This window comes from Fundulus heteroclitus, chromosome 20, assembly GCF_011125445.2.
Source record: "Fundulus heteroclitus isolate FHET01 chromosome 20, MU-UCD_Fhet_4.1, whole genome shotgun sequence".
Taxonomy (NCBI): domain Eukaryota; kingdom Metazoa; phylum Chordata; class Actinopteri; order Cyprinodontiformes; family Fundulidae; genus Fundulus; species Fundulus heteroclitus.
The window spans coordinates 7764995-7783428 of NC_046380.1; the positions used below are offsets into that span (position 1 = coordinate 7764995).

Genomic DNA, 18434 nt, shown 5'->3' on the forward strand with positions numbered 1-18434 from the left:
CTTATGAAGAAAAGATCAACTAGTGCACTAAATTCAATAGATGGGTTGAAAATATCCAGTATAAAATAAGTGCTACAAATGTTACAACACTTTTGTTCATATGGCAGCAGAACATTAAAATAAAAGTGCTCTTTACACTACTTTTGAATTCATTCTTGGAGTTTGTAAATACAATGCGATTAATCGCGATTAATCGCGATTAATCAGGGCGATTAATCGCGATTAAATATTTTAATCGTTGCCCAGCCCTAATATATATATATATATATATATATATATATATATATATACACACACACACACACACACACATACACACATATATATACACTATCTTCTACCAGGCCCATTTCAAACAATGCATGTAAATTGGCATGTCTATGCCTATTTTATTTTATTGATTGTAATAAATTAATTAATTTAAAAAAAGTAAAAAGAAATCTCAATTGTGTTAAACTATCCAAGAAATCCCTTTTCATTAGTAGGAATAGGAATAATCAACTACAGATTAATTTCCAATAAAAAGAAATTAATTGTTTTAGAGCAACAGTCAAACAAACAGCATTATCGATGGATATCGCCCAATAATGTTACAAATTGCACGTCTGAAACGAAACAGAAAACGGATTAGGAGACAATCCATCAACTTCTCCAGGGCACTAAAAGCAAATTAATGTCCGACCAAAGGCGGTCTGATAAAACTCCTTTGAAGCGTCGCTGCATTATTTTCTTCTAGCGTCGGTGGGAGAGTACTAAGCAGTACAGGAATCAAGGTTTTTGCAGGTTTGTTGGTCGTTTGATGACGTCGCTGTTTACGGCGAACACAAATGATTCGCTGAGACAAACTGCATGCTGGCTTCCCAGCGCTCTGGAATCTTTGACCTCTTGCAGGACCACCGAGCGAAGTTTGGAGCTGCGACGCATCAATGCATAAACCTGCAGGAAGATTCAAGGCTCATCCTGTATAAATATCGTGGCTGAATGCGTCAGACTGGCGTTTATCGCCCGTGGGACAATAAGAGCATCCCTGCCTGCACAAGAAAAGCACGGGATGACACGGCTAATTCATCTCGGCAGCATGGTGACAGCTGGGCTGGCGAGAGCTTGAGAGAACGGTGCTGATGAATGACTTTCAGAATATGGCTGCTAGCTACAGCAAACGGTCTCCCAGTCCCGGAGGGCCCCGTGGCTCCTATTCGCCGCTCAGGGAGAAATGAATGAAAGGCGCTTTGTGAAATAAATGGTCCCCCACCGACTGACATTTACGAATGATTCCTTCTTGTAAAACTAAATCCATCCTCCTGTTTTATTGGATGTGGAGGTGAACGTCCTCGGGCAGAACTAAAATCTTTTAGCTGCCTCAACCGTGATGATTCCGGGAATGTTTTATAGGAACGGGCCGGCAGTTATCAAAAATAGTTCCTGAACGGACAACAAAAGCTGCGTAGGGGGATTAATTCAGATTTTTATGTTCAGATGAGAAACTGAGCTGTTTATTCTTAACTAAGTTTTGCCGATTAAATGAGCTGCACTTACTTATTCATTCGAATAGCTTAGAACAAATCAGATGACCCAGGACGATCAGGTGACCAGAAATAATTGTGCTTTAAAAAAAAATGCCATTTACTAAAGTGGATAGATTAAGTGCTTTTTTATTAAACATTAACCTTCAAACACAAGCGCACCATCCAGACCTCCCAAGCAGCTGGATGAGATTGTCTGAGTGAAATAACAAAATCTTAATACTCTAAATCAAAGTCGATTACCCTCTTTCCAAAGTGCTTGCTGCTCCACATGCGGGTAGGAACCACTTTATTTCTACTCTTTGCTCGCATCTATTTCTAAAGGTCCTCTACAGAATTGGGCCCAAATTCTCTCAAAGCAGTTTGCACCAAACCCGTTGGTAAAGTAGAACCGGGTGCCAGGGCTGGACATATTACGCTTTATTTCAGGGAGACGGTGCACCTGAGGTGGAAACACTCTCCACCGATGATCTAATGAAGTCTTTTCTGGCTCACAAACAGAGGCGGGAAGGCCATCGAGAAGTTCGGGAGGATTCACGACCGGCTGATCTGTTTCAGGCCGGACCGGCCGGTGGTCAACATGTTAGATGTTTTTCTCTCTAGGCCTAACCCATGATAAAACGTAGCCGCTGCAATGCGGGTGCGGAGCCGCCCTCGTGGCTGCAGGTGGGCAGTACAATGTCAGACTGGGTCAATCGGATGTTTTGCATTAAGCAGGGAGACAAACGACCACTTTTAATTTGAAAGAATCTAAAGCGAGTTAAAGTAACAACGATGCTTGAAAGAAAGTAGAAAGAAATGAGTGGAGTAGAGAAAATGAGTGCAGGATCAGCCTTTGCACAAAACTTACCAACAATTCATCCCACTGTTGCTTCATGCATGCTCAGTATGAGGGATTGCTGCAAAGCCATCAACAATGCAGACGACTCTCCCTGTGGCTCTACGCTTCTCCAGGAGGAGTGAATGCTGCTTGGAGAGACTTGATGCAACCTGCTGGGTTCCCTTATATAGGAACTTTTTTGACCAATCTGTATAATCTGACCCAATCTGTATAATCTGATTGAATTTGACTTTGTAAAGTGCCTTGAGATGACATGTTTCATGAATTAGTGCTATATAAATACAATTGAATTGAACTGAATAGAAACAATTAATTGAATTTTAATTTTTTCACAGCGGGACCGCAGTATGGCTGCAGCAGGTTAGCAAACACTCCCTACATGACCCGTTCCAGACTTGGCCTGTTTTATCAGTCTGCTTTGGATGAACATTGAAGGTTACACCATATATATATGTATAAATAATTACTCTGCTTTACCAGTTAAAATGGATGTCCATCCTTACTGACTGACCAGGAAAAAAGAAGACATTACAGGAGAGAGTCTGTGTCCAAAGGATTATATATTAAGGATTTTATTTTTTTTAAATTGAATTGTGTTTCAACATTAACTATTTTTTACAAGCCCAAGACGCATATAAATAAGTTGAGGAATACCCTTACCGTGTTTGTGTGTTTTGCACTTTCCTTATTTCAATAACTTTTTTTTTATCGTATTTGTGTTCCAACACTGTCAGTTCTATAATGTTCAGTATTGTTGTTGTTATTATTTGGAGTTGAGGAGGCCAGTTATAGTAATGGAATTGATGCAAAGGGACAGAATAATGATAGTCATAGGAGTGAGGAGGAAGAGGAGGAACTGGAACCATTTAAAAAATAGTGCTGGGTACAGTTGCAGGGCTAGGTTGGTAATGTTTGTATTGAATTGTAATAAACCTACTCAGAGCCGAGGATTACAGTCCAAACTAAGGCTTTCTGACATCTTATAGCCAATAGGCTGAAAAAGGCTGATCAATTTCAGGTCTAGCTTATATTACAGGACATCATTGCAAAAACAGAACTAAAAATAAATAAAAATTTCTTGAAATGAGTGTATTTGTCCTCAATTTGTGCAGGTGAATAAGATGATCTGCCTACAGAAAAAGATTTTTGCACTTAAAATAGGAAAAGCTCATCTCCATCATCTCATATCAAGTGCAGTTTATCTAATTATCTTATTTCTAAGGTCAAAATACTCATTCCATTGGCAGAGCATCTTATTTACCTGCTCAAATTAAGGACAAACTGGTATGAATAACACAGGAGAACCCGGCATTCAGCCAGAAAAAGGAGTTCAGTTCTTAAAAGGTTTATTAAAAAGGCAAACAATGGCAGATGAGGCAGGCGAACAGAACCGGACCTGAGCAGATGAAGTCAGGATCAGACGGACCAGGAGATAAAAACGGAGGCTAACCGGAGCAGGCGATGCAGACCGAGAAAAAGCGGCAGAACGGGCTGAGCAAGCAGCCAGAACTCACGGAGAACCAGGCAGACTGAGCGGCATGCAGGCCCTGGAAGCACACATCGATGAGAGCTGAACAGGAGCAGGGAGACCGAGTCCAGTTGGCAGCGCACACAAGAACTGGTAGAAACACGGTGGACCTGCACAGGAGGCGAGACAAGACGTCCTGGCAGGTATATGCAGACAGGGGAACAGGGGAGCAGAGTGGACTAATTAATTCATTAATGAATTGCAGCAGGTGGGTCTGACCAGGTGTGCAGTGGTGGCCCAGAGGTCCAAAACAAACAAACAAAAACCCTGAATTGTGACACGAATATGCTAATATCAATAAAATGTTACTTAATCTTTAGTTCCGTTTTTGCATTGATAGCTTTAGTTTTTGTTCCTTAAAATGTGCCAATGATTTTTTTTTATGGCAAGTTGTTTGTTTAGTATTTTTATTTTATAAACTGAAAATAGATTTTATTTCTATCATGAAATACATACACACAAAGTTTTAGTGTTTTTATACTGCAAATAAAGCATTCATGTATAAATTATGGTTCTGGATGAAAGGCCTCTCCACAGCAGGCTCCTGGGCTGAATTTCAACCCCAGATAAAAAAAAAACCCTGCTTAAAAAGACGCTCCCACAGATACAAACACCCTGAAAAAAAACAAAAAACCCCAAAAACAAGTCTACTTGCCAGCTTGAAACTCAAACGATCTTCCATCATACATATTTTCCCCCATACCGTTTGCTGTGTCTCTGGTCTTATCTGATAGCTGAGTTAATGTGTGTTCTGAAAACTGACTAATTGCTGGAATGATTTATTTATTTCTCACCCCTTAATAACTCCTGGCCTAAGCTGGCTGTACAATTACATTCTAATATAAACGTATGAAAAAGGGAGATGGAAGATTTTGAATCAACGGGGCTCATTTTCCTGCTCGAGTCAGTAATCCTTTCCCCCCCACATGTGATTTAGGAAGACCTTATTGGTGTTTAGGTCTGCGTCAGCTTTGGGTATTAGGTTGTTGTGCTAAATAATCTAATCTCTCCTTCCTTTGCTGTTGCCCTAAGGAGGAAGCTTCAGAGCTGCAGACGCTCACTTCTCAGACGCAGCGGTCGGGAAAAACATCCTCAATCAAAACGCTCAGTGTGGTTTGTTTGTAGCTTTGAGCTTGTTCACATATTAAGCAGTTTGCCGCTGTTCCTGTTTAAATGCTGCATGGTGTCACAGCGGATGTATACTCAGACTAACGCTCACAGAGGGCCCTGTCGGCCGATAGTGATACTTATTTATTTTTCTTTAAACATACTACCGCACTGATAAGCTTCCCATTGCATCACCAGATGTTACTTCTGAACCTTCTGGAGAAACGAAGCAGAGCTAAAGTCTCCGTAAAGAAGTTTGTCACCTGTTTCTGCAGTCCTTTCTTCAAGCATTCAAAGCCCTTGAACTTTTTTCACGCCGTGTCACATTACAACGACATTCATCAATGTATTTCACTGAGATCTTAACGTGACAGTTAAATCATAATTTTAAAAATAAATTATGATAATTGTGCAGTGGTAAGTGTAACTGCCATCAAGAGCAGTTATGTTGTTTAAGTTAATTTCATAGTTTTAATGTGCAATAAATATGTTAAAAACCAATGTTTATTTAATAAAATCGACAATTGAGGGTAAAAATGCAAATTTGGAATATCTGTTAACTTTCCAGGGTGGAACCAATGTTCAGTGTGTTGTTTCTGGTCGGATCGATGGTTTTAAATATATGCTAGATTCGGTAGAGGGCAGCACGCTGGATTTTTCCCTGTCCATGACGTTTGCAAGGAAGATTTTTGGTTAGCACATTCCTGAAGAAGATGGTGCGGTAAGATGCATTTTTATTAACCCCTTCAACTTAATGCGGCCAATGAGGTAAACAAAGTTTATTTTGTGTTTCTATAAAGGAATATGTTTGTTTGTGATATCTGTTAAGTTAATTAGTCACACGTCTCTAAATGTTACACAAGGGTGTCAACATACTAATTCAGAAAAGTTTATATTGTTACAATTACTCTGTTTATTCTCCATGAGAATGCCTTATTGTATGTTGATTATTCTATGTTTTTGTACAGTTCTCACGGCATAATTGATGGCACCTGTGTCTGATTAAATGCCAGTAAACGCAAAGAACGCCTTGTGTCCATTATTCGAATTGGAGGGAGTTACAGTAAGGGTTAAAAAATAATTCCCTAAAGCTTAGAACGCTACTCAACAATATTTTTTCCCCCTATATTTTATTCCAACTTGATTTTATTCTGCTTTTATTGCTTTTATTCTGTTTCTATTTTCCTATATTTTAATCATGTAATGCACTTGCTGTTGGCTTTCCACTGAAATGTGCTGTACGAATAAATTTGCCTTGCCTTGCCTTGCCGTATGGAAAAAATATGGCACGACTGTGAATCTACCCTGGTATGGCCATCCGTCCCAAATGACCGGCATGGCAATGAGAGCATAAATCAGAGAAGCAGCCAGAAGCCTGTGGTAACTCTGGAGAAGCTGCGAAAAGTCACAGCTCAGATGAAAAGGATCCTACGGGGATGATTTTCTTCACCAGGAACATGGAAGCTGATAATAGGATCAATGGGGCTTCATACGAGGCAATCCTCCAAGAAAGACTATTGCAAAAACATAGAATCCGATCGGCCATTAGCATGTTCATGTGTTGGAATGGTATGAAGTCCAGACCCTAATGCGTTCCAGAATCTGTGGTGAGACTTAAAACATAATCTGACTTAGTTTGAGTTTTTTTCAGTAGAAGAAAGGGCAAATGTATCAATCTGTTGGAGCGTGAAACTGGTGGAGACATAACCCCCCCCAAAAAACAAAAAAACTAGAAGCTGTAATTGCAGAGAAAAGTAGTTCCACAAATTACATGAAGGCACTGATCACAAATAAATGCCCCGCTGTCCACATTTTTATTAAAAGTAAAAGATTTTGAAAATCAATTTATAATTTTCCTCCCAAATACTTCAGCTTTTGTTTTTATTCATTAAAATCTATGTGTAACTATGTGTAATTTTCTGCTTTCATTGTGCTACTTTGTGTAGGTGCATTATTAGGTCGCAATGTGACAAACAAATGTCACATTACAGGGGTGTGAATACTTTTGCGGGGCATTGTTTGTAGGAGCAATTATCCTGACTTAACAAAAATGAAAAAACTTTGGTCGTTGACTTTACTATTTTACATCAAACTATGATAACAGGTCGGAGCATGTCCGTCTTCCTCCCTCTCGTAAAATGTAAAAAGGCCAAACTGTGTGTGGCGAATGGCACAAACATAACAGCTGATAGAAGTCAGATGCTCTTGACCTTTAATTGTGTTGTTGATTGAGATGCAGCATAAAGTCTTTGAAGGTGTGCAGATGCTGCACTAAACAGATTCCAGCGTCGTCCCCATAAACCTCAACAGGAGGCGTCATCCAAGAAACTCTGCAGGATAAAGCTCGGAAAACTACTTCAGCCGCATACAAACAACCACTGAGAGTTCTTTTAAATGCTGTAAGTAGGAAGTATTAGTCTTATTTTGCCTATAAGACTTATACAAATACATATGCTTATTTTTTTTTTCCCACGCAGGAAGAGGAGTTTAGAAGCATGTTCAGACGGGGAAGAAAACAGACAGAAAAGTGCAGAGAAAGCGAAAAAAAGGAGATCCAGTGGTGTTAAAGAACGCAACCTTTTCCCTTACAGCTTCAGCTGGCATCTCTTCTGTCATCTGGAGCCCAACATGTATGTCAGCCGTTGTATTAAGAACAGAGAAGAATCCTGCTGGAAAGCATTAAGTTCCTCTCATCAGCCTAATTATCTGCTCCTGAGTGGCTGTTGGCCCCACACGGGACAGTCGTCATACGTCTTTTTCATTTGTAATTTGCTCCAACGAGTCTGCAGTTGCTCCCATTTTACCATCATTAGTTGTCATTTATCTTAGTCTGGAAGTGGTGCGAAAGTTCCCATCCCTCCGTTCCTGTCACTTTACGGAATAATCAAAGAGCTGGCCGATACCGGAGCGAGGCGACGATGTATCTGCCTAATTTAAAAGGCCTTGCAGTTAAAAAACCCGCCGGCCTCGTCAACGCCGCACCTTTTTCTCCGCGGGCCTCCGAGGAAGAGTAAAAAGACGTTCAATTAAAACGTGAAAACACAGAGCGAGTCCTTTTATTAAGTGAGATGTGACAGAACTCCACGGCGTCTCTTGAACGGGGCCGTAATCCTTCATCTGCCGGAGCTTTGTGAGAATCAGAGATGAAAGAGAGTAAAAGAAAGTGACGGAAAATACTCAAACGGGGGATTCGGTCTCTGCCAAGGAGGTTAGCGCTGATCAAACATCAGCTCATGCATGATTTGTTGTATTTATTTTCCTTTTTAACATCCCCCCCCCTCCCTCCCTCAACAGATAGCGAGTCTAATCTCTCTTGATAGTCTCTCTTTCCAAAATGAAACCAGCATGCTTTACTCTGGCAGCCAGCCTGCCTCTCACATGAAGCTTTGGAGGGATAGTGGCCGCTGGAGCTCGGCGGCTCTGATGTAGTGGGAATCAATGAGTATTTTAAAGACAGGATTAAGCCCATTTCCTTGGGATTACTTATAAACAAGAATGATAAAAAGAACTACATACAGCCTCTCGCTGCCAGGAGCTCCCATAGAGAGAGAGAGAGAGAGGAGGGGGGGTTTAGGTTCTATAAAATGATTGTAAAACACTGCCACCTTGTGAAAATTGGTAATACTGTGCACGTTTTAATGGACGGCGTACAGTAGTGGGATAATTCAGACTCATAATCATTATTAAATGTTTGATTATGCAGCCATTGAGGACAAACAGGGTCACCTGTTAAGTCCTGATGGCGGTAACGATCCGGAAGAGGAGAAACGTCGCAGTCATCTGAATGTGAGCGGCAGCATGAATAATTAAAATATCCGCGCCGTCGCCTCATCCAGCGGAGGAAGTGTTTCTGCAGAGCACGCGTTAATGACCTCCTTTAGACAGAACCCAGTCCTGAGCTTTTCCAGTCTGTTCGCCACGATCTGGAGCAGAACAAGCTCCAGTATTTCAGCTATTTTTTGCCTCCTCCACACCTAGGTCCTGCAGAAAGAAAAGCTTTAGAAACTGCAGATAATTGTGTGCTGACTCTTACTGTTCTGAAGATGTTTCCAGGTAATGAAAGAGCACAGAGTGAACACAGCTAAATGACTGCCTTTAAGTGTTGGATTAGCGGATAAATGAATGGAAATATTGCTTATTGTGAACAGAGGTGGAAAAATAAATGTCCACAATCATATGCTGTTTTTGGAATTACAGAGCTGGTTTAAGGGTTAGGGAATGATTGCTCAAAGGGATTTTAAAATGATGGAAATCTGATGCTTTACCTCAGTTTGAATGAGTGTTGCACATAGAAAGAATAAGGTAAGAAGTGTCAGGTTGTCCTCAAAAGTTTAGAAAATTTAGAGCATTTGAAACTATGAGCCCTTTACAACTTTCTCTTGCTGTCATATGATTTATCTGTGGACTGTTACATATTGTTATTTAGTACTCCGTAATAACTTTTACTTTTATGTTTGTGTGTTACAATCACAATTTATAGCGAAACGTATTAACGTATAATAATAATAATAATGCGTATTATTTATAGCCGCCTTTCTCAACACTCAAGATCACCTTACAGAATCAAGAATAAAACACTCAACAAAGAGCAGGAATAAAATAAAAAAAGAACAGGAGAATGGATGGGATCCTTACAATCAAATTAAATAAAAAAAAAAAGAATATGCCTGTCTAAAAAGATACGTTTTTAAGTGAGTTTTAAAAGTAGTTATGGACATGGAGCGTTGAATGTAGTGGGGAATGTAGTGAGTTCCAAAGATATATACATTTATTCACTTTAAAATCCTTTTGTGTGTGTTTGTTTTGAACCTTATTGGTTTTGTCTGTCAGGTGATGCTCACCTGAATTTGATAAGAACTGATCTCTGTCAGTGACCGTTCACTGTTGCTTTGTATGTGTCGCTAAAACAGAAAAAGTTAATAAATAAACACGGAGAAGAAAAAAAGAAATGATTACTCAGCAAAGTTTAAGCTCAAAATGAGCTGCTGTGTGATAAAACACAAACTGAGATCTACACTAAGAGCTGCTTTGCTTTTTCTAGACAATTTACTAAATTCTCATACACCACAGCATGTCATGATGAAAGTTTTCTGGACAACCACAGATATTCACAGCTCCGAGCCAGAAGGCGCTGCCTCTAAGTTTTCTATTCTCAGAAAGGATCCCCTTCATTTTTTCCCCCTTGCTTATCTGTCAATCTGTTAGAGACTGAGCTCCTGGCATGCAGACTGATGCTCTTGAGAAGACAAGGGAAGGGCATAATCAGAGCCCCTCTGGCTGAGTCCGTCGACGGTGCTGAGCTTTGGAGAAAGTCAAGCTCCATCTAATGGGCTGGGGCTTTGGCACGGGGCAGGAAAAAGGGGATTTAGATCAGGGCTCTGAGGGGGGCTCACATTCTGCTCGGGGTCAGAACTGGTGCAATCTGAACTGAGCCTGCGTATTGACCCAGCTCTTAGCCAAACCTTGTTGCAGTATGCACACATGCACTGAGAGAAAGAGAGAGAGAGAGAGATGGACAGAAAGGAATCAATCTGTTCACCTTCTCTGCTCTTAACACCAACCGCAGAGTCTGTGGAGCCATTAGTGGCTCTTTGGGGGATATAATAAACAGGCAGCAGCGGTCCACGACCCGCCCGTGTTGCCAATTGCCACATTATGCAAAATGAATGCACTCCATCGATTTGCTGTCTGGGGGGAAAAAAATAAAACGGGAATGGATTAATACACGCTAACCGCGTTATCCTGCTTTTTAGCCATAACTGAGGACGAATGCGCTGTAATTATGCCAATCTCTCATTCGGAACATGTGCTTAACAACGGGTACGTTTCTTTTTCATTCTGCTCCATCAAAAATATCTCTTCTTCCTTCAGTTTCTTAAAGATGTGTGAATACTTTTTATTTTCCCTAAACTTTGTTAAATACACGTTGTTGTTTTTTTTACCCAGCGACAAGCAATTTAAAGTTTTAACCAAGCAGTGCAGGTAAACTTGCATTGCTGAGTGCTCCATCAATCAAAGTAGAACGTGTTGTTCCACTGCTTAGGTCTGCTGTCGTCTGTTTGAGAAGACAAATGGCTAAAACATTCAAAAGGTGTTCGCTGTCACTGATCCTACAAAGGAAACAAAATGTGCACTGACCAATGGCGTGACCAGGGACGGCCAAGCTGTTATATTGTAATATTTTTTATAAATACACAGTTAAGAGTTATGTTAGATCCCAAATCTGTACCATTGAAGTGTAAGTTAAAAGAACAAGAACAGGATTTAATATCAACAGTGCAAATAAATCAGTCAAATCTAGTAAAACAGAAAGTACTCCAGATATGCGAAACTGGAGGAACCCAAGTTGAAGTGTTAATTTTTAATAGTGAGAATCAAAGAAATTCAATCACAAAATCAAAGTTCTACATTTGTAAACCATTTATTCACATTTTATTTTTCTACTTCCATTTATATTAAATTATTTCTTTTTTTGTGTTTTTCTATTTATTTGGAGGAGGTCCGTATAGAATTATAGCAATTCATGTGTTTTATAATGAGGGCATTTCCAGTGATCATGTTCTATAAAATAGCTTCATTGAGGCAAATTAGTAGCATTGTTGCCTTGCAGAAAGAAGGTAATAGATTTGCATGTTCTGCTTGTGTATGTGTGGGTTCTCTCTGGGTACTCTGGCTTCCCCCCACAGCTCAAAAACAAGACGTTTAGGTTAATTGGGCTCTCTAAACTGCTGTTAGGAATGAGTGTGTGTGCTTGTCTTATACTGTTTGTCTCTAAGTTGTCCTGTGATACACAGACGACCTGTCCAGGGTGTACCCCACTGGACCCTGCATGTTTTAGCGGGTACAGATGACGAAGGGAACAACCATAAAGCTCATAACCATAACATTTATAAGTCTGGCTCAGAAAAAGACGTTGAAATACACAACAAAATCGATATTTAAATCTAAATTTCCACGTAGCTACTTTGTTTTAGATCATGAACTTTGAATGTCTGTGTCTCAGATAAGCGAACCGATGTCCCGTCGTCTGGCAGTGTGATTAAAACAACCCTGCATGGTTTGAAATAACAAAACTACCTTTAAGGTTATTGAAGCTCAAAAATAATGTGCTTTACTGATCAAACCAGCTTTTACTGGCATCCTGTCAATACACATCGAATCACATCACAAGCCTGACGTAAACCGAGAAATATAATTGACCAAAAGACAAAGTTGGTACAGACAAAGTGCCGTCCACGAAGAAGCAGTTGATACTACCTGGACTAACTTCATCCATCTCCTTGATATGCATTGTTATCCAACCCTTTTTTGGCATATCATTCACATCCACTAGTTATTGACAGCATAACCAAAACAGCTCCTCACACATAAAAACAAACTCAACAATTGATAAACCTCCAACTGGGACTAAAACAATAGGTCCCTATTAGACTTTCCACATTTCTTTCAACCAGAACAGTTTCCTCTAAGGTTATCAAAGCCCTACTTGGACACTGTCAAAAGAGAGATAACGCGTCTGAAATTAACAATCGGATTTTAAAAGAGAGAAACAAACTGTGTTCAGCTTGGCAGCCGTGGTGGCTTCTGGCCGTGAAGGGGCGCGAGCTAAAGCTACCGTCAGTGGTTGTGTTGTTGGGGTGCTGTGACCTAGAAGTGATCACGCTGAACTGATAAAAGCTATAATTAGTCCCATTAGACCCGACAGAGGAGTGATTAGCTGTCATTTGTGTTGGTCCCAACTAAGCACGCTCGCCCTTTGCTCATCGATAAACAAATCTCTGAGCCACGGTAGCAAACATTTAACCGCCCTGGAGTTACTTCATGCTCTCTCTCAGGAACAGGTTCAAGTGTTTATTGTCTGATTACATTTTTTTTTTCATTTTCTCTTGTAAGGATATTCTAACAATCTGTAATTTTTGGTCCCCCGGCTTTCATAGATAGGCTTTGAAGCGATTCGTCTTCAGCAAACCTCGTTTTATAAGGACTTATGCTGCAGACGGTGTAAGGTGAAATAGTATTGAACCCGGGCGATCAAATTCAAGGTGAATCGCAGTAAACGCAGCAATGAGTTGCGCACTAAACCGCTGCAGTAAAATCTGTCATTGAATGAAGCCTTGTCAGTGCCTCCTTCTTACGATAATAAAACGCTCCGCTGCCCGACATTAACCGTACTTTGTTTTGTTTAAAAAGCACATCAGCGCAGGATGACAGCCGGCTCTCTTCCCCCTCAAGGACGTTGACCGCATCCATCTGTGTGTCTGCCTCCTCCCGACCTGGGGGACTTTTAAAAAGTTTTCCTCTTCAGACACTGAATCTGCTGACATGAAATCACGCAGCTTTTCAGTCGAAGGAATTGTTCTAGTCTACAAAAAAAAAAATAAAAAAAAAATACTCAGCTGAAATGTGCCGAAACGTTGTCGTAAAGATGTTCCCAGACATGCTTACGGTTTTTATTTTTACATCTTCATCCACAATGATTGTGACTGAGGATGAAGTGTGAGAATAAAGCTTTGAAATTATAAAGCTTATAAAGTTGCTGAGTCTTGAGTTGCTTTTAGCGCTGACATGAAACGGCAAATAAAATACATACACGGATGAATAAAAAGAATCACTGACAGTTTTAGGAGAGATTTGAGTTTAATTTTAACAGCAGTCTTCTCCCCGTTACAAACACATAGAAAGATTAGATGCTGAGTCATGATATTTTAGTGTCCTTGAAACATCCGTTTTCTTCCCATATAACCCCTTTTGATTTCTTTTTATTAATTTAAAATGTTAATATTTTAGTTTTTTATGATTTGTACTGTTAGTACTAAATAAACTTCCCAATTTGCAAAGTGAGACATCTTGTTATTCCCCCACCCCACCCCAAAACGTGTATGCTGAAAACCAAATTTGCCTCCATTTTTGCTTAAATGACAGTTCAGCTACATATAAATTATTGAAAAATAAAAATAAATCAATCTAAATTCGATGAAGGCATCATGCTGTTGGGATTACAAACGCGCTTCTTGTAGATTAATCAGCATCCTGCACACGGCCATAGATAAAACCGTGAAAAGGTCAGACGGATCGGCACACCCGTAGATGGATACGGCTAACTCTGCCCGCCCATCAGTATTTCCCTCGAGTGCCGCCCGATGGGCTCAGTCAAAGCCACACAAAGGGCAGCGGTCACACAACAAAGTCCCTCAAATAAATTAGGAAGCTGCAAGTCGCAGCTCCACAGAGACGCCTATTTACAGCGTTGGCTTGGAAATGTGAGTGGATGGCCCCACAGGACCGAACACTTTACTCTGCAAAATGTAGCTGAACGCCAGCGACTAACTTAACCTGTGGTAAATTTAACCGCATGAGATCACAGGAGCCCAGTTTTTGCTTTTCTAAATGTTTCTTGGATTGCATTCCTGTTTAGGATCATCCCATTTAATGCAACTTCGATAAATAACAACAACAGGCGAGGAGGCTTTAAGGTGTGGAGGTTTTTTTTTTTTCTCCCACTTCCAAAAACATCCCCCTAAACCAAAGTGTTTAACCATCTAGTTCCTGCAGTGATGTACCTCTCTGAAGTTCTCCGTGCCACACTCCAGCCCCCTGAAGGTGCACTCCAGCAGCATATCATCGATGCGATGTCGGGTGCGGTTGTAGAACTCGTCGAGGCTGAAGCGGGACCCCATCGGGCGTTCCGGCTCCGGCGCCAGCGGAAACCCCGGAGCCATGCCTTCCTCGAACCCCAGCAGGGGCCCCATGAAGATCAGGTCGCTGTAGCTCATCTGGGACTTCCGGATGAAGTTGTAATTGCATATGGAGATGGCCGGGAAGGTCATGTTGTTGGCCGTCCTCTCATCCAGCATGGTGATGTGGTCGTATGTGCGATAGTACATGACTCTGTCCGCCACCTGGTACAGGAACATGGACAGCGCCGCGGTGAAGACCGTCGCCCACAAACCCTGGCGGACGCCAAACTTCTTTTCTTCCACAAATATGTGGTTGGCTCCATGGAGCGAGCAGCCGCCGAAGAAAGCGGCCAGGTCGTCCACGCCGCTGGCATCCTCCTCGTCTTCGGCGTAGTCGTCCGCCTGATTGCATCTGTCCAGGTAGTTCTGGGAGCCCCCGTCGCTGTAGTCCTGCTTTATGCGCTTGTAGTAGTCGTCGAAACCGTCGTTAGTGTAGCCTCTGCTGGGCTCGTCGTCGGTGGAGAAGGAGATGGTGCACATGATCCGGAGCGGCATGGTGGCGGGAGAATCAGCAACGTACGCACACAGATAAGGAATCAACGAAAGACGGGGATGAGAGTCCTGTGGAAGTCCTAAAACGTGAGGGATCTTCTTCGCCTGTTTATAGGCTTTATGCAATCCTTGAAACAGGGAGGACCAAAAAAAATAACTAATAATAATAAAACCTGTAGTTCAAAGCGAAGTGAGACGGTAATCAAACAACGGACCCGTTGAAAGTCAAACGTCGTCTGCAAACGAGCGAAGAGGCAAATCACAAGACTCTTCCCGGCAACGTTCTCGCCTACAAGGGTTTGTCCTTGTGAGCCGAGGGCAGACCCGTTCCTCAGAGCGCCTCCCAAACAGGGACGACGAAAAGTAGAAAAAAAAAACAGGAGGAAGAGAGGAAAGGAAGGGAGACAGCGGTGATGTGTACGACACTGAATATCCCCACAAGGCCCAACTACAGGTCATCGAACTGGGGCCGGGTTTCACCATTTCCAGGAAAAAAAAAAAAAGGCCTGACGCAGAGGCTGAATTTAGAGCTGCAAAGGCACTAAAGAGGCTTCTAATTTCTGCTGATTTTAACGTTCGGACTGTCCGCAGGCATCCTTCGAGAAGAAAACACCAGCACAGTTGTGTAACCAGATTCACGCGACACCTCGGCATCACTGAGCCACAGCTGGGAGAAGAGCTCTGTCAGACCTGAATGTACGAAGAAAATCTCTTCTTACTTTTTTTACCGTAAGCGCTGATCTCGTTATAAACTTTAAGACAATGCGGGGAAGCGGGAGCGTTGAGCCCAGGCATGACGGCCAGAGCTCTTAGGGAGCAAACGGCACGCAGAAGAGTCAAAGAATTTAATCAGCGGTTTCATTTGCCCGATGTTATTCGAATCTAATGGCTCATTTTACCGCCAGACGCAGCTGAAATTACATAACCCCAACATCGCTGCAAGCACTTCTGCGCCAAACAGATTAACTGAAAGCAAATATGTACAAGCAGTGGAGAAGAAAACATCTTTAAATGGATCCTCTCAGGGCTGGATGCGGTGATGAATGCAGATTCCCAGAGGTGTGCTGGTGCTGACTTGGTTATGAAAAGGAAACTTATGAGACCGATCCATCTGTATTGATCCGGCTCCATTAGACAGGGTGAGATTATTTTCAGAAACATGATGGGGGGGGGGGGGGGGGGAGACTATGAAATGCTAGCTGCATTTAAAGGGAAGGTAGCACTATTTCCAATAAAAACCTAATTATAACATATGATACCTCAAAGAATCAGCCATATTACACATGTAAGTCCAACACAAAAGACATTAAGTAGACCAATGCATTTTCTTAATCTTTTGAACCATGTTAGGTGTGTTTGTGTGTGTGTGTGTGTGTGTGTGTTATCATGTGAGGGGGTGAGAATGGCTGCAGCTTTGGCCAATATGTGCTTAGCCGCAGCTGTAAAGGCTGTTTACCAGAGCAAACAAACCGGCCGAAGACCTTAATCATGTCATATCTGCAGCCTGGTGGGCTGATTATGTATTAGTGATCAGCAGACAGCCTTCAGCATCCGTCCTGACCCAACGGGAAGGTCACAGGGCTCCCTCGGCTCACGCCCCGGGGCCTTCGGCTGCATGAATATTCACACGCGCTCCCGCATCCCGGATTCCTCACCAGGCGGAGGATTGTGAAAGTGCTTCGGAGAAAAGTCGGCAGATCACCGACCTGCCGAGTCCATCCATCTCCTCTTTCCAGTGTCCGCACAGATGGATGCACATATGGCTATCACAAACATTTATTTAGGCAGCTATGAGGGAAAAAAAACTCCTATCAGCCTCCCCCCCCCTCTTTCCTGTCTCTCTTTACTTTCATGTCATTCTCACGCGTCTGCCAGTTGCAGGCTGGTATCCACAAGGGGGCAACAGTGGCACATCTAATCCTGCAGCCTTCCCTCAGGGTGGAAACCTTTCCTGTAATTTAGCATTTGAAAGTTTTGACTCAAACAAAACAATTGATATCAGACAAACTAAAATCAAGCCTTATTAAACAGGAACTATAGCAAAATGAGGAATAATTGCTTTAAACGCTATTGAGCCAGCCTTTGATTATTTGGGACACAGCAATCAGAGCTGAGGGGGTTTTTATTCTCCAAACAAAAGCGTGATCCCAAAATTAATATGAATAGATTTAATAGCTCCATCACTAAATGTATTTATAAAACTTGCTAAAAGTGGGAACCATAAGCAAAAAGGCTTATGTAATTTGCTAGGCCTACTTGAAAATGAACTGAACTTTATGGCCATTTCACATCATTATTTTGCACTGCTAACGTTGCTGAACTTTTATAATCAATTTAAATTTAAAAGCACACAACTGAACGTTTACTGCATATTTGCACCATCAATGCCTATTTTTGGCACCATTATCTTTGCACTATAAACATGGTGGTACATTCTACTGCACACTTTTTAAAAAACTGCTTTTCTCCTGTACGCTTACATCCATATCACTGCTGCACTCTATACTGTAATGTTATTTTTATTTAAATTGCAATCCCACTACATGCAACAAAATGTTGTTTTGTAGGCACCCTGTGCCTACAAAACAACAATAAAGTCTGTCTAAGTCTAAAATTCTTCTCTTATAACTTGTCTCCACTTATCTGGAACAAACTTCCAGAAAACTGTAAAAGTACTAAAAGCCTGAGTTCCTTTAAACCAAGATTAAAAACACATTTGTTTAGAATTGCCTTCGACTGTTCTAGTTAAACTGTTTTACTGAAACATCATTAGTTCAACTTTGTAGTCCAGCTGTTTTTAATATTTGCTTTTAGTTTCTATATTCCCACGTTTATACTTTGTTTCTACATTTTATTCCAACTTGCTTTTATTCTGTTTTATTTTCCTATGTTTTAATCATGTAAAGCACTTTGTGTTGTCTTTGTACTGAAATGTGCTACACAAATAAATGTGCCTCGCCTTGCCTTCTACTGATTAATGGAAACCCTCACTAACTACAAAATTTGCTGCGAAACAAAAAGAAGTCTTGCGTAGATTTGGCTCAGCTTTCTTAAACAAGAACGCAGAGTAAACGCTCCCAAACACTTTTGCATCGGGTCAAAAGGTGGCAGTGCTGCGTTACGCTGAGAGAACCATCGGTCACAGCCAGGGCCCCGTGCCGGCACCCTCACGCCCCCCCCCACCCTCCAACCCACCGGCCCCCCGG

General features: G+C 41.5%; 1 protein-coding gene across 2 annotated transcripts in view; it reads right to left on the reverse strand.

Annotated features, from left to right (window-relative positions):
• asic1b (acid-sensing (proton-gated) ion channel 1b) overlaps window positions 1-18434 on the reverse strand; it is a 256494-nt gene that overhangs the window by 84084 nt on the left and 153976 nt on the right. Inside the window, exon 1 of one of the 2 annotated variants that reach the window (XM_012853346.3) lies at window positions 14560-15527. The exons of the other annotated variant lie outside the window; for it this stretch is intronic. Coding sequence (XP_012708800.2) covers window positions 14560-15231 — 672 coding nt within the window. The 5' untranslated portion in view covers window positions 15232-15527. Of the gene's footprint in view, window positions 1-14559; window positions 15528-18434 lie in introns of those variants that run through there. 2 annotated transcript variants of the gene reach the window in all.